General features: G+C 34.6%; 1 protein-coding gene across 1 annotated transcript; it reads left to right on the plus strand.

Moving 5' to 3' along the window:
- Nucleotides 1-7,981: 7,981 nt before the first annotated feature.
- LOC114397497 (cytochrome P450 71D9-like) lies at nt 7,982-11,132 on the plus strand. Its single transcript, XM_028359553.1, has 2 exons — nt 7,982-8,977; nt 10,333-11,132. The coding sequence occupies exons 1-2, from the start codon at nt 8,075-8,077 to the stop codon at nt 10,951-10,953; spliced, it is 1,524 nt and encodes a 507-aa protein (XP_028215354.1). The 5' UTR covers nt 7,982-8,074; the 3' UTR covers nt 10,954-11,132.
- Nucleotides 11,133-14,415: the final 3,283 nt, after the last annotated feature.

Here is a 14,415-nt window from a genome sequence, read left to right on the forward strand (position 1 = left end):
AGAAATAGAGGTCATATCTAAAAGGTTTGATGAACTTGATGTGGCTGGCAAAGTAAATCTGAAGAGTAAACTTCGAGAAATCGCATACCCTGATCATAACTCTATGTGCCCTCCTCCATCCAAGGTGAACACTAAAGGTGCACCGAAGAAACCGATGAAAAGAAGTCAAACATCCACAAAGCGTGATCCGTCTTACTGGGAGTATGTTGATGCTTTTCATTCTGTTCAAAGCAGCAACTCTCCAGTGAAACGAAGTGCATCATGTTCTCAACCGCGTCAGCCAACAAGGATCATCCCGATGTTGGATCAATTTGCGTCATTCTTTCAAGGTTTCATTCGTGACGTTGTGGATGTGAAAGCGGACGGTAACTGTGGATATCGGTCCATTGGCGCTTTATTAGGTATGGGGGAAGATTCGTGGCCGTTAGTGCGTAATGAATTGCTTAAAGAACTTGGCAGGTGGTCGCATGAGTACATGAACCTCTTCGGTGGCACAGAGAGATTTGAACAATTAAAGTTGTCCCTACTTGTTGATGGCTTTTCAAAGGTATGTTTTTAGGTTAATTTTTTTTAATAACAATGTTTAAATTACTTACATGTGTATGTTTGGTTCATTCAGGTTAGTGTGGACAAGTGGATGGATATAACAGACATGGGATATGTGATTGCTTCACGGTATAACGTAATCCTTGTATCGTTGTCCCAACAACAAAGCATGACATTTTTCCCTCTTAGAAGTCAACCACCACCTGACTCTTCTGGCCACCGTATCATATGTGTCGGTCACGTGTTTGGAAATAATTTTGTTCAGGTACATTGAATATAGTTAGTGTAACAATTATGCAATGACTTCGCTGGTTCGTTTGGCACGGTCAGCGCATGATATAATGTTTGTTCATGTACAACAGGTTTATTTGAAAGACCATTGTCCGTTGCCGCCTCCAGCGCTGTTGTGGTCAACCAATTGTTATTCTCAGGCAAAGCAATGGGCAATTCCATATATTAGTAGAATGCAGCAATACACAAGTTTGATGTCATTCAAAACACACTATGTAGACCTAAATGAAGACTAAACATGCATTGTTTATTTAATTGTATTCATTATGCGATATAATTCGTTGTAACCCGTTACTAACCAATTAATATTATCAACTACTCGTTTGGTTAAGCAAGGAAATTGTTGGTCCAACAAAAATCATTTACGCGTGCAGCATACATCATTGTCATAATTGACAACACATAATGACATGCATGCGTATTACAGTTTGAGCGTGACAACACATTGGCTGACTTCAGTACACATTTTGAAACTAGCAGTCGCTCGACAACACATTGGTTGACTTGACTACACATTAGCGACAACACATTGGCTGACTTGACTACACATTTACGCGTGTCTATTTTTTTGTAAACAAAGTTAAACAAAGGCTCGGTCACAACCATCTATATATATGGCAGACTAGGCTACTAAATCACACATTATCTTGCTTTCAAATAATCTCCCAACTGATACACAAACTATGGCATTTCTAGGAGAAACTAGCAGTCAGACGATTGTCAACTCAAGGTTGGCTTTCATTTATCCAAATGGATCGATTATTCACAATGATACTGGGGTTTACTTCCAAACTTCAACTCTGGTGCCCATTCGAGTACCAAATAGGTGTGATTTTGCAAGCCTAAAAACCAGAATACACAATACCCTTCAGCTATCCGACAAACAATTTTTGGATGAAATTCACTACCGGAAGCCATTCACCGATACGGGTAACCAAATTCGCTTTGAGTGTATCAAATTGATAAATGATGACGATGTCAACACAATGTTAATGTGTAATGATCAATTTTCTTGTGTTGGTCCGAGTGAGTTATTATGCACCGTTGGAAGAACACCAGATGGAATAATAAACTTACTTGAACGCACTATGCCTTGTATTCATGACGCGATCTTGTATTACAACGGCAAATGGAACATGCCATCGCAGAACAAATTTGTTGGATGCGCGTTCACAGGAAAAAATCCTAAGAAATTTCAAATTCCTTCAACATGTACCATCGATGAACTGAAGAATTTAATCAAGCAAGTTGCACCTAAAGGGATTCCCCCTCTTGGAATTCACGAATCACAAACGGTAAGACGATTTTTTTTCCGCGAACCAGCTCGGTTTGAGTATTCAGATACGGTTATAAAATATGAAATAAATGAGCTGATCACCAACGAAGAACTGCTGAAGGTGTTAGTACAATCTAACTACTGGAAAAAATATGGACCAATAGAAATTTTAGCTGTCTTTACGAAATATGTTGAAGACGAGGTCAGTGGGACGTCGCTAAACAACTGAATGTGATGTTTAATTTTTTGTTTTTTCGTTGATGTAACCTTTATATGTTTACGGCGTGTTTAATTCCCATAATAAAGTTGAATGCGTTGTTTCAGTGGTCCAAAAAATTAATTGTTAAAAGGGTTCATTTCGTATTTTTTTGGATTTTGAGGCTTTGTTTTGACGTGTTAGTTGACGGAACTGGGGAACGGGACTATTTTTTTTGGATTCTTTGACGTCCAGACATGAGAAATGGCCGCCCTCCATTGTCTCAGGGCACTGGCACACCCACGCAAAAAAATCCCAAACATGGGTACTTGAACATGGAAAAAGGGTTCATTTCCTATTTTTTTGGATTTTGAGGCTTTGTTTTGACGTGTTAGTTGACGGAACCGGGGAATGGGACTATTTTTTTTGGATTCTTTGACGTCCAAACATGAGAAATGCCCACCCTCCGTTGTCTCAGGGCACTGGCACACCCACGCAAAAAAATCCCAAACATGGGTACTTGAACATGGAAAAAGGGTTCATTTCCTATTTTTTTGGATTTTGAGGCTTTGTTTTGACGTGTTAGTTGACGGAACCGGGGAACGGGACTATTTTTTTTGGATTCTTTGACGTCCAAACATGAGAAATGGCCGCCCTCAATTGTCTCAGGGCACTGGCACACCCACGCAAAAAAATCCCAAACATGGGTACTTGAACATGGAAAAAGGGTTCATTTATGTAATTCTTACAAACAAAACTCATGATTCTAAAAACTTATGTTTTTTATGTAATTCTTACAAACATGGAAAAAGGGTTCATTTATGTAATTCTTACAAACATGGGTACTTGAACATGGAAAAAGGGTTCACTTATGAATTATTAATCATTTTAAAAACTTTTATTTTTTATGTAATTCTTACAAACAAAACTCATGATTCTAGGTTCCCTTTTTTTAAAAATAAATTTAAAACAACCGTAAACTTCGCTTAAGGACCACAAACAATCGGAATAACAAACTATATTATAAAATAATAAACTGTGCAAAACACGTCAACTATATTAAACAAAAACTGTAATAATTACAAATATTCATGTCAACTACAACATAAGAAAATAAATACAATGATCAATGGTCCGTGCGGCGTCTCTGACGAGCTCTGACCGTCCCATCAGCACTGGGTCCCCCTCTCGCGATCGTCAGGCAGTCCAGCATAATGTCATATAACTCTGTGCCTGTAGTGACTATCCTAAGGTTGAGCACACGCTCCAACCTTTGTGCAATCGCCTCATATCCCTCGTAATCATCCTGTCAAAGTCAGTAAAAACATTTATTATGAAATTCAAAATAAACAACAACTCATAAAACATTAAACGCGCAAATAATCTTACCACATATGTAGGGGGGTCAAATGCCACTGGAACCTGGGGGCTGGGCGGCTGTATGTAGTCCTCAGGGTCTACAGCTGGTGCATCCCTCTGCTGGTCAGCTGCCTGGGTCGGTGTCATGAAAGGGTGAGATATGCGGAAAAACCACTCAATGTAATCCGCAGATACCTGCCCAGGCACTAGACAAGGCTGACCCGCAGGTAGTAAGTGATCCGCAAACTCCATCCACCTATTATCTATCTGATCGTGTGACAATCGTGCACTAACAGGCGGCGGAGGGATGCTCTGGATGTAACCGAACTGGCGCACCACCCTCTCCGGTCGAACTGTGACGATCATAGGACCCCATCTGAGCTGACCCTGGAACGATGAAATCTCCTGAAACACCCTAACACCCCAATGCTCCGTGTACGGCAACCAGGACACATCTGTGACGGTCAAACCATCACAACGTGCCCTGTAGGGTGCTCCTGTGATGCCCTTCATGTGCGCCTTCGACGTCAACCACCGGGAAGCACGTGGGGACGTCTCCTGGTATGTATCATCAGTCACGCACTGATGCACACTAGGGAAGTGCTCATAGATCCAGCACTACACAATAATTGAGGTTAACATAACATAAAAACATGTTTAAATCATAATCGAACCTAACATATTAATAAACACAAAATTTACCTGAAGTAGCGTCAAGTACCCCGCAAGCTGTCGGGTGGTGGTCCTACAAGCCTCATCTAACTGGTCATACATATGAACCAGCGCGGCAACCCCCCAAGCGTAACCACCACTATGAACGAGGTCCGGGAAAGCGTCAAGGTAGACCACATGCACGTATGTTGCACTCTTATTAGCAAAAAGAGTTCAACCGACAAGGTGCAGCAGATAAGCGCGAGCTGCGAAAATCCTCCGCCGGGTCTGACATCTGGTCTCATAAATGTCACGAACCCATCCTAATCGTACATATGCTCCACGTGTGAGTGCTGTCTCGGCTCTGGCCTCCTCCGCAGACACTTCCAGCAACTCCGTGAGCAAGAATCTGGCCTCCTCCGTAGAAAGAGCGTGGAAACTGTGCAAGGCGCCAGTGATGGGCAAATGTAGAATGGACGATACATCATCCAATGTGATCGTCAGCTCTCTTACAGGAAGGTGGAAGGTGCTAGTCTCACTGTGCCACCTCTCCACAAATGCGGATATAAGTCCAGGATCGCCAGTAATAACTGAACAATCTATCAGTGGACTTAATCATGTGGCAGCCACCAGGCCTTCAATCTCAGGCACTGGCCTCCCAATCAGTGTCACCTTCCTCCCATGTGACACTAACTTCAAATCAGGACGTTCCTGATTTGAAGTACAAATTATACAATTATTAAAAAAAATTAATCATAAACAAATAAATAAACAATGACAAATAATTAACAAATTAAAATACCTGTCAACTCCACACGGCATGTGCAACATGCTCGGCAAATGATGTGAGCACTGACGGGTCACGTGGACCACCAGGGAATCCCTCTGCAGCATCATCACCATCTAACCCCTCACCACTATCAGCACCCTGTGCGTCCGCACGCATCTCAGGTGCCTCCGTAGGCTGCTCAGGGACATCATCAGTCATGTCAGCGACGTCCTCAGCCATATCACGTCCCTCCGTAGTCATCTGATGAACGCGTAGCCTACGGGCTGAGGCAGTAGGCCTACGCCTCTCGGGAACATCGTCAGCATCCTCGTCAGCAGCTCTATCTCTGCCTACAACTCTACCTATGGCACGACCTAAACCTCGTGTTCTGGCCATGATCTGTAAATCATGTCGAACACGTATTTTTTTCGGTCAAAATATACACAATTTTCTTTATAAAAAATCAACTTTATTTATAAACAAATAAGACTAACTTAAATCAAATTATTTTCACACATACACGACCTAATTTTAAAAAAAAAATTAAACAACTTCATTTATATAAAAAAAAAAACAACTAATGTAAAAAAAAATTATTAATAAACATGCACAACTTAATTTTTTTTAAAAAAATTAAACAAATTCATTTATAAAAAAAAACACAACTAATATAAAAATAATTCATTACTAAACATCCACAACTTAATTTTTTAAAAAAATTAAACAACTTCATTTATAAAAAAAAACACAACTAATTTAAAAAAAATTAATTAGTAAACATCCAACTCTTAATTTAAAAAAAAAAGAAACTTCATTTCTAAAAAAAAACACAACTAAATTACTTAGTAAACATCCACAAGTTAATTTTTTTTAAAAAAAAAATAAACAACTTCATTTATAAAAACAAAACACAACTAATATAAAAATAATTCATTACTAAACATCCACAACTTAATTTTAAAAAAAAATTAAACAACTAATGTAAAAAAAATTATTTAGTAAACATCCACAATTTTTTTAGTAAATAAAATACTTCATTTATAATAAAATAAACTAATTAATTATAAAAAATTAGTATTTTTATAAAACTTCCAAAACACACAACTTTAATTATAAAAATAGACAACTTCATTTTTAAAGAAAAAACACTAATTTAAAAAAATAAACAATAAACAAAAACAAACACAACTACTTTTATAAAAAAAATTAATTTACAAATTAATATTTAGTAAAAATACACAATTTAAATTATAAAAAAAATATGACATCAAAAACCCAAACTTCATTTTTCATAAAATCTAAAAAACAAAATAACCAAAATAAATAAAATAATTCATTTAAAAAAAAACAAAACAATTTCTGTTTAAAAAAATTTTAAAAAAAAACACAAAAAAAAAAACCATTTCCGGAAGAAGTGGTTCTTCCGGAAACATTCCGGAAGAAGGGGTTCTTCCGGAAAGGTCTTCCGGAAATTTGAAAGTTCTTCCGGAAGTGCGCGTCTTCCGGAATTCTTCCGGATGAACCACTTCTTCCGGAAAGTTCCCGGAAGAGGTTTTTCCGGGAGTCTTCCGGAAGAAGTGTTCTTCCGGAAGACGTTTGGTTACTTCCGAAAGAACCCTTCTTCCGGAAACTTTCCGGAAAATGTTCTTCCGGAACTTCCGGAAGAACCCCTAACGGGTCTTCTGGAAGTCTCCGTCGTCAGCCTCCTTTCCCCATTTTTTCCGGCGTCCTCTCCTCTCGTCTTCTACCCTAAGGTTACTATCCTAAGGTAACTATCCTAAGGTTCCACTGCTACAAGCTATAACAATGTTGTATCATACAAGCAAAGGGGAGTTAGGGAGACTAACCTCGTTCGCGGAGAAGAAGTAGACGAGGTTCGCGCTTGCCTTGCCGGAGAAGAAGAAGCAGTTCGCGGAGAAGGGAGAACAAGCTTCGCGGAAGGAATGAGCAGCAGCAGAAAAGTTTCTTCCGGAGAGGGGGGGGCTTTTTATAATTTTTTATTAAAGGGCAAAATTGTCCATTCATAAAAGTTGCTGGGTGCACCAGCAATATTGCTGGGTGCACCTAGCATCTCCCAAATGATAGTCCAATAATCTAGTACTTCAAATTACTAATACAATGTCAAGGCCCGTCAATTCTTTAAAGGTTTAACTATTCAACATGCTACAAGTTAATCGATCAGCACCTTACTCCAATAAAAAAAAGAAAAAAAAATGATGAATAATTTTTATCTACCGTAATTGTAACTATTTTCTTGTTAATTAATTTCTTATGATTGATTAACATATCAATGCATTACTGAAAAAGTATGCGTTTTGCATTGGTGTTGTACAATTAGCGACGAAAACAAAGTCATGATAGAGTGGTTAAAAAGGTTAAATTTTAGTTTTTTCCCCTCAAATTTAATTTTTAGGACTAATTTTATCCGCTAATTTTTTTATTCAATTTAGTTATCCTCTCATTTTTAAAATCAATTTAATTTAATTTTATTATCTAGATTGATCCGACTGTGTTAGAAAATATATGTTTTATTACATATTAAAATTATTTAGTGCTGATTTTAAATTCTTACAAAGTGTGATTTTTCCTTATAATTGATCAAATTTAAATTTAAATTTAGGCATAAGAACAAATTAAATCATTAAAAATTAGAGGATTAATTTAAATTAAAAAATAGAGAATCAAATCAAATATAAAAAAATAGAGGAAAAAAAATAATTTAACAAATAAAAAATGGGATCCTCACTCATCAGCCACCTACAACACCAAGTTTGAGTTTGGAACTTTGGATTCCTCACCTAGAATTTCTTAAATTCCACATTGGAAAAGACAGCTTCATAATACTATTCATTTATTTCTATTATTTTTTTAAGAAAATAAATAAGTGCTGTCCTCTTATCCATATCAATCTGTGTCCAAAATTCTCATATTAAGTTCTGCAACAAAAAACCTGAGGTGGTAGCTTGTTTTTCTTCACAAGTCAACCATGGATTTAGGTCACCAAAATATTCCCTCACTTGCAATCCTACCCTTCTTCCTCTTCATGTTCACAGTGTTTAGCTTATTTTGGAGAACAAAAACCAAGCCTTCAAACTCCAAGTTACCACCAGGACCACCAAAACTACCCCTTATAGGAAACTTGCATCAGCTTGGTGCAATGCCTCATCATGGCCTAACAAAACTTTCACACCAATATGGACCTCTCATGCACATAAAACTTGGTGCACTTTCCACCATAGTGGTGTCTTCCCCTGAAATGGCCAAGGAAGTACTGAAGACACATGACATCATTTTTGCAAATAGGCCTTATCTTCTTGCAGCAGATGTCATATCTTATGGCTCCAAGGGCATGAGTTTTTCTCCTTATGGAAGTTATTGGAGGCAGATGAGAAAGATTTGCACCTTTGAGCTGCTAACTCCGAAGCGTGTCGAATCATTTCAAGCGATTAGGGAAGAGGAGGCATCAAATCTTGTTAGAGAGATAGGTTTGGGTGAAGGGTCATCCATCAATCTCACTAGGATGATCAATTCTTTCTCCTACGGCTTAACATCACGCGTGGCCTTCGGGGGAAAGTCCAAAGATCAAGAAGCTTTCATTGATGTTATGAAAGATGTCTTGAAGGTTATTGCTGGTTTCTCCCTAGCTGACTTGTATCCTATTAAAGGGCTTCAAGTTTTGACAGGGTTGAGATCCAAAGTTGAGAAGTTACATCAAGAAGTTGATAGGATCCTTGAGAAAATTGTGAGAGACCACAGGGACACAAGTTCAGAAACAAAGGAAACCCTTGAAAAAACTGGAGAGGATCTAGTTGATGTGCTACTAAAGCTTCAGAGGCAGAACAACCTTGAGCATCCTCTATCTGACAACGTTATCAAAGCAACCATTTTGGTTAGATTTTTGCAATTACATATCACATAATTTCCTGAATAGCTACAAATAGATATTATCAAAGATCAATTAACTCCTATTGCCTTAGATGGCTATAACATTTTCTCTGTTAAAGACTGTTACGTGATACTTGTTGGCAGAGGATAAAAGATTCATAGCATACTTAGATTTTGACTTCAAACTAAGTTTAAGTAAAATCTTAAACTAAAATCTCTGTTATAAATCTAACATACATTTAAATAAACAAGTATCTGCAGAAAAGCTTAAGTAAAATAAATGTATGATTCTTGATTTTTTTTTTTTAAGTTTTCCCTGTATATTACTTAATAAAAAATTAATCGTTTGTTCAGTTAGAGTTGTCAGTTGTTAATATTGTTTGGATATACTCCATAAACACTTGTAGAAGAAAAAAAATAAGAAAGTTAAATGAATTGAACTTCAACTTATGTATCTCAACTTTTGGAGAAGATAGATGAGAGAGCTTCTATAAAAGTTAAGTGCGAAAAGTTGATTTTAATTTCTAAAAAATTGCAATTCATTTTACCTTCTTATTGTCTTCTCCAAGTGTTTATTGAGAAATTTATCCAAATGGAGGGTAGATATACTATACTAGTTCAGTAGTGCTGCAAAAAAGGAAACCAATGAAAAAACAGGAGAGGATCTAGTTGATGTCCCACTCAAGCTTCGGAAGCAGAACAATCTTGAGCATCCTCTATCTGATAACATTATCAAATCAACCATTTTTGCTAGTGTTTTGCAATCATAAATCACATAATTTTAGAATAGCTCCAAATAGATTTCATCAAAGATCAATTAACTCCTATTGCCTTAGATGGTTATAACAGTTTCTCTGATAAAGACTGTTGGGTGATACTTGCTGGCAGAGGATATATGCAAGACTCATAGTATACTTAAATTTTGACAGCAAACTAAGTTTAAGTAAAATCAATCTAAGTTATAACTCACATACATTTAAATATAGATATTTCTGTAGAAAGGTTCGAGTAAAATCTATCTATGATTCTTGAATTTGAAAAAGAAAAAAAAAGTTTGCAATGTAAATCACTTAATAATAATTTAACTGTTGCTCAGTTAGAGTTTTCAATTGTTTTACTGTTTGGATAAATATCTTCATAAGTACTTATAGAAGAAGAAAGTAAAATGAATGAAGCTTCTTTCATAAAGTCAAATCATATATGCGCCTCAACTTTTGGAGAAGTTAGTTGAGAGAGCTTTCATAAAAATTAAGTGCATAGGTTGATTTTAACTTCTTTTTTTTTTTTTTCTGTTAAAGTGTTTATTGAGAACTTTATCCAAATTGTTGGCAATTAAGTACATTTTAACATTTCTTTCAGGATATCTTCAGTGCTGGAAGTGGTACTTCAGCTAAAACCTCAGAGTGGGCAATGTCAGAACTTGTAAAAAATCCAAGGGTGATGGAGAAAGCACAAGCTGAGGTAAGAAGAGTCTTTGGTGAAAAGGGGCATGTAGATGAAGCTAACCTCCATGAACTCAGCTACTTAAAGTCAGTAATCAAAGAAACGCTGCGTCTACACATTCCTGTTCCATTTTTACTACCAAGGGAATGCAGTGAAAGATGTGAAATTAACGGGTATGAAATACCAGCCAAGAGCAAGGTTATTATCAATGGTTGGGCTATTGGAAGGGATCCAAACCATTGGACTGATGCTAAGAAGTTTTGTCCAGAAAGGTTCCTTGATAGCTCAGTTGATTACAAAGGTGCAGATTTTCAGTTTATTCCATTTGGTGCTGGAAGGAGGATGTGTCCAGGAAGTGCATTTGGCATTGCTAATGTTGAACTCTTGCTAGCGAATTTGCTCTTCCATTTTGATTGGAACATGCCTAATGGGAAAAAGCCTGAAGAACTTGACATGAGTGAATCATTTGGCTTGTCAGTTAGAAGAAAACATGATTTGTATTTGATTCCTAGCATCTGTCTCTCATTTGGTAATTAAAACCATTGTGTAGAAACTCTTGTTTATGCTCTGATTCATTGGATGCTACTACTTTTGGGGGTAAACTCCAAATGAAGAATGAAAAGACACAAACTAAAGTTTAGGAGCCAACATTGTAGTACATGTGATTGATGAAAGATTGGGAATAAATGTAGATAAAGTTTTGTTTTTTATTATTATTTTACAATTTTTACTCAAGTTTTAAGTTCATGAATAGCCAGTTTCTCTATGTTTGCTATAGTAATATTTTAAAATGCATATACAAAATAAGTTACACACTTTGGTTTTAGCTAGTTCAAAATTGAAAGGATAAAGAATATGCTGGTGGAAAAGGCTTTAGACAATAATTTTTTTTAAAAAGTTTGAAAAGTGATAAATTTAAATTAATATATCTAGGATGACAATAACAAAAATGTCAAAGATATGTTCTAAACCCAAACTTGTGAAACACCTAAAAAATGTGAAAGAGAAGTTGGCTTTTTTTAAATAAATAAAAAAGAAAAAACTTTATATTGCCATTTTTAAGTAGTTATTCAGTTGACTTTACATTACCATTTTTTTAAAATGTTTTTTTCTTCATGGTTTTCAATAGAAGCATTCCATTAATATATGCAATTATTTATACTTGTAATGGTTGGAACCCGCACTAAATCAGGCAGAGCACTAGACTTGCCGTGGCCTAGCAAAAGCAGGGTGGTGCAGATTAGTGGGTTCAAAACACTATTTTTGCATCTTTTGCATACTATATGTTTAGTTGCATTAATTGAATAAAGATAAAAGTAAAGTTTTTGCATCTTGTGTATTGTTTTTGTTGTAATTTAATCAGAATTGAATTTTTATCTCAATAATCTGCATAATACTTTAATACAAACATGAGCCAATATATAAACTAATATAAAGGATGAAATATATATTCATAGTATTTTTTTCATTTCGTTAAATTTAGTAAGTAATACGAAAATTGATGCCAATTCAAGAATAAAATTGAAGGATGCAACTTTTGATATATCTAGCCTTAAACTTGGAAAAATTTGTACACATGAGCTAAACAATTTATATATATATATATATATATATAATCCCGTAGCATCGATGTTTCATTGAATTTAACACCCAAGACTTGACTCAAGGACTAATTTCTTATTCCATTAAATTCAAGAATTCAAGTTACAACACTTGTCAAATTAAGTTGCTAAATTGAAGATGTACTCTTCTTCAATCATATAAAAAAAAGATAGTGTATTTATAAGTTGAAGTGTTAGAATCTTTTATTTTAATAATTAATGTGTGTTAATATTATAAGATAATTATATTAGTTATTACTAGTGGGTTTTATTTTATGTAATTAAATTAAGTGAATTCATTAGATAACAAATCAGATGATATGAACTTAAATGAAAAGATGTCCGTATGTGTTGTCCCATTAGGGGATAATGAGAATCCTATGAGGTTAATACACTACAAGAAAACTATGATCCCCGTTATATCGAGTCGTTACATTTTCTCTCTTCCCCCCTAGAGTTAGGAAGGTCATGTTAAGAAAGAAAAAGGATTCCGATTGAGAAGAACCATGAAGTCACAGTTAAGCTAACCAGTTATTCGTTCCGTAATAGATCCCAAAAAGAGTAGTTATGGAATCAGATTCCATTATATTTGTTTGATTAATCATTATGAATCCAAATATTCTTAAAACTGTTCTTGATAATCTAATGTAATATATTCTTGGTGATTATATTGGTATTTTATAAGGATCCTCTAAAATTTTAACAAGATCCAACAAATATATCAATTATGTCTTCAAGATTTTAGAATGGTGTAATATGTATACATGATCATCATCATCATTGACAAGGAATAGTTGAAATAAATTTAGTAAAACATTTGAATATTAGATAATTAAATAATCTGTAGCAATAACATCTTCTGGAAGAGGAATAGATAGTGTATTTTAATTTCTCAGTTTAGGTCATATATATGTATATTTTATTTGAGATAGGAATGTCTATAATACAAGCGGGATTAACTCTCTTGTAGAGATTTTTTTCTATACACAAAATTTCAATCTATGTTGCTTAATAACATATAACCAATTACCCATTAGTTTATAATGATTAATGTAATACTCAAATTCGACAAAGTCTTCGTACTCGCTGATCGATCGAATAGATAATTTGGATTTAAAGAATCTCGTAGATTTAATTAAAATAAAATAAGAGAAAAAATTTATCTTTCATGAGAAAGATAGAAATATTTCTTAAAATTAAATATTATCCATTATTGGAGAAAAGATAAAATAAAATTTATATTTTTTCTATTTTACATTATCTTAAAAAAAATTAAAATTTTATTCATTTAATTTTATTTCTATAAAAGAGAATCATTCGAATAAACTAACTCTTATTCTAACCTATATTTTGATACATGTTACTTCAGTGCAAGACGGAGTATTTTTACATGTAAATCCCATCATTGTTCCTGGAAATGCTCACGGATAAACACTGCCGAAAGAAATTTGGGCAAATCCGTTAACAACACTTAATATATTTGTCATATCAAAGCTTTTTCTTTTCTTTTAAAAAAAATTACAAAAGGTAAAAGAAATAGTAACACGAAATAGATTCATTAATATTACTTTTAAAAAAATTATATACTTAATTCGATGGCTTTTTAATTAATCTTCTTAATGAACCTGAAGACTGATGTGGTGGATCTTCAATTAAAACTAAAAGAGGTTAAAACTGATGTCAGGAGGTTGAAAACTTGAAAAGGTTCGAGTGAAAAAAACCACATTCTGAAAGTCAAAGCTAGCTCCAATTCAAGTTACGACCAGTTTTAGTGGCGAATAATTCCTTGTACTAACAGGGGCGTACGTCACGTCACCTTTGCAAACAAATCCTGCTAATTAAACCATTGACCCAAATGCTGGAATGCACCAAACTTAAATTATCACAAGGGCCGTGTCAAACATTCTGGGCCTTAGGTTAAAATATATGCTTAACAATAAGTTTAATAATTTTTTTTTACAGTAATCGCGGTAAAATTTAAATCTATCACCTCATGTGTAATATTTCAACTCCTACCATCACTAGGTCCAGCATAATGGTTTAAGAATAACTTTCATACTATTCATTAATTTGTATTTTTTGTTTGATTAATTCTTTTAACTTTTTTTTTATACCAAAACTCTTTTAACTTTATGAGCTGGAAATTTATTTATAAAGAATTTATTAATTCATTCATTTTTTTGCAATGTGTAGTCCATAGCATGCTTCATAGTAAGCTAAATGCACCAGAAGCTAGTTTGGTTAAAAAAAAGTTTCTTCTTGCTCAGAAATCATCATTTCTAAGCATCATGATTTTTGGAAATAATTAAATTTATTCTGTAGGTCAAATATTTTTATATAAATTTCTTTAAAATAAAAGAATAACATAATATTTTTACCACAAATTTTAATTATTTAT

Source organism: Glycine soja, chromosome 18, assembly GCF_004193775.1.
Source record: "Glycine soja cultivar W05 chromosome 18, ASM419377v2, whole genome shotgun sequence".
NCBI lineage: Eukaryota > Viridiplantae > Streptophyta > Magnoliopsida > Fabales > Fabaceae > Glycine > Glycine soja.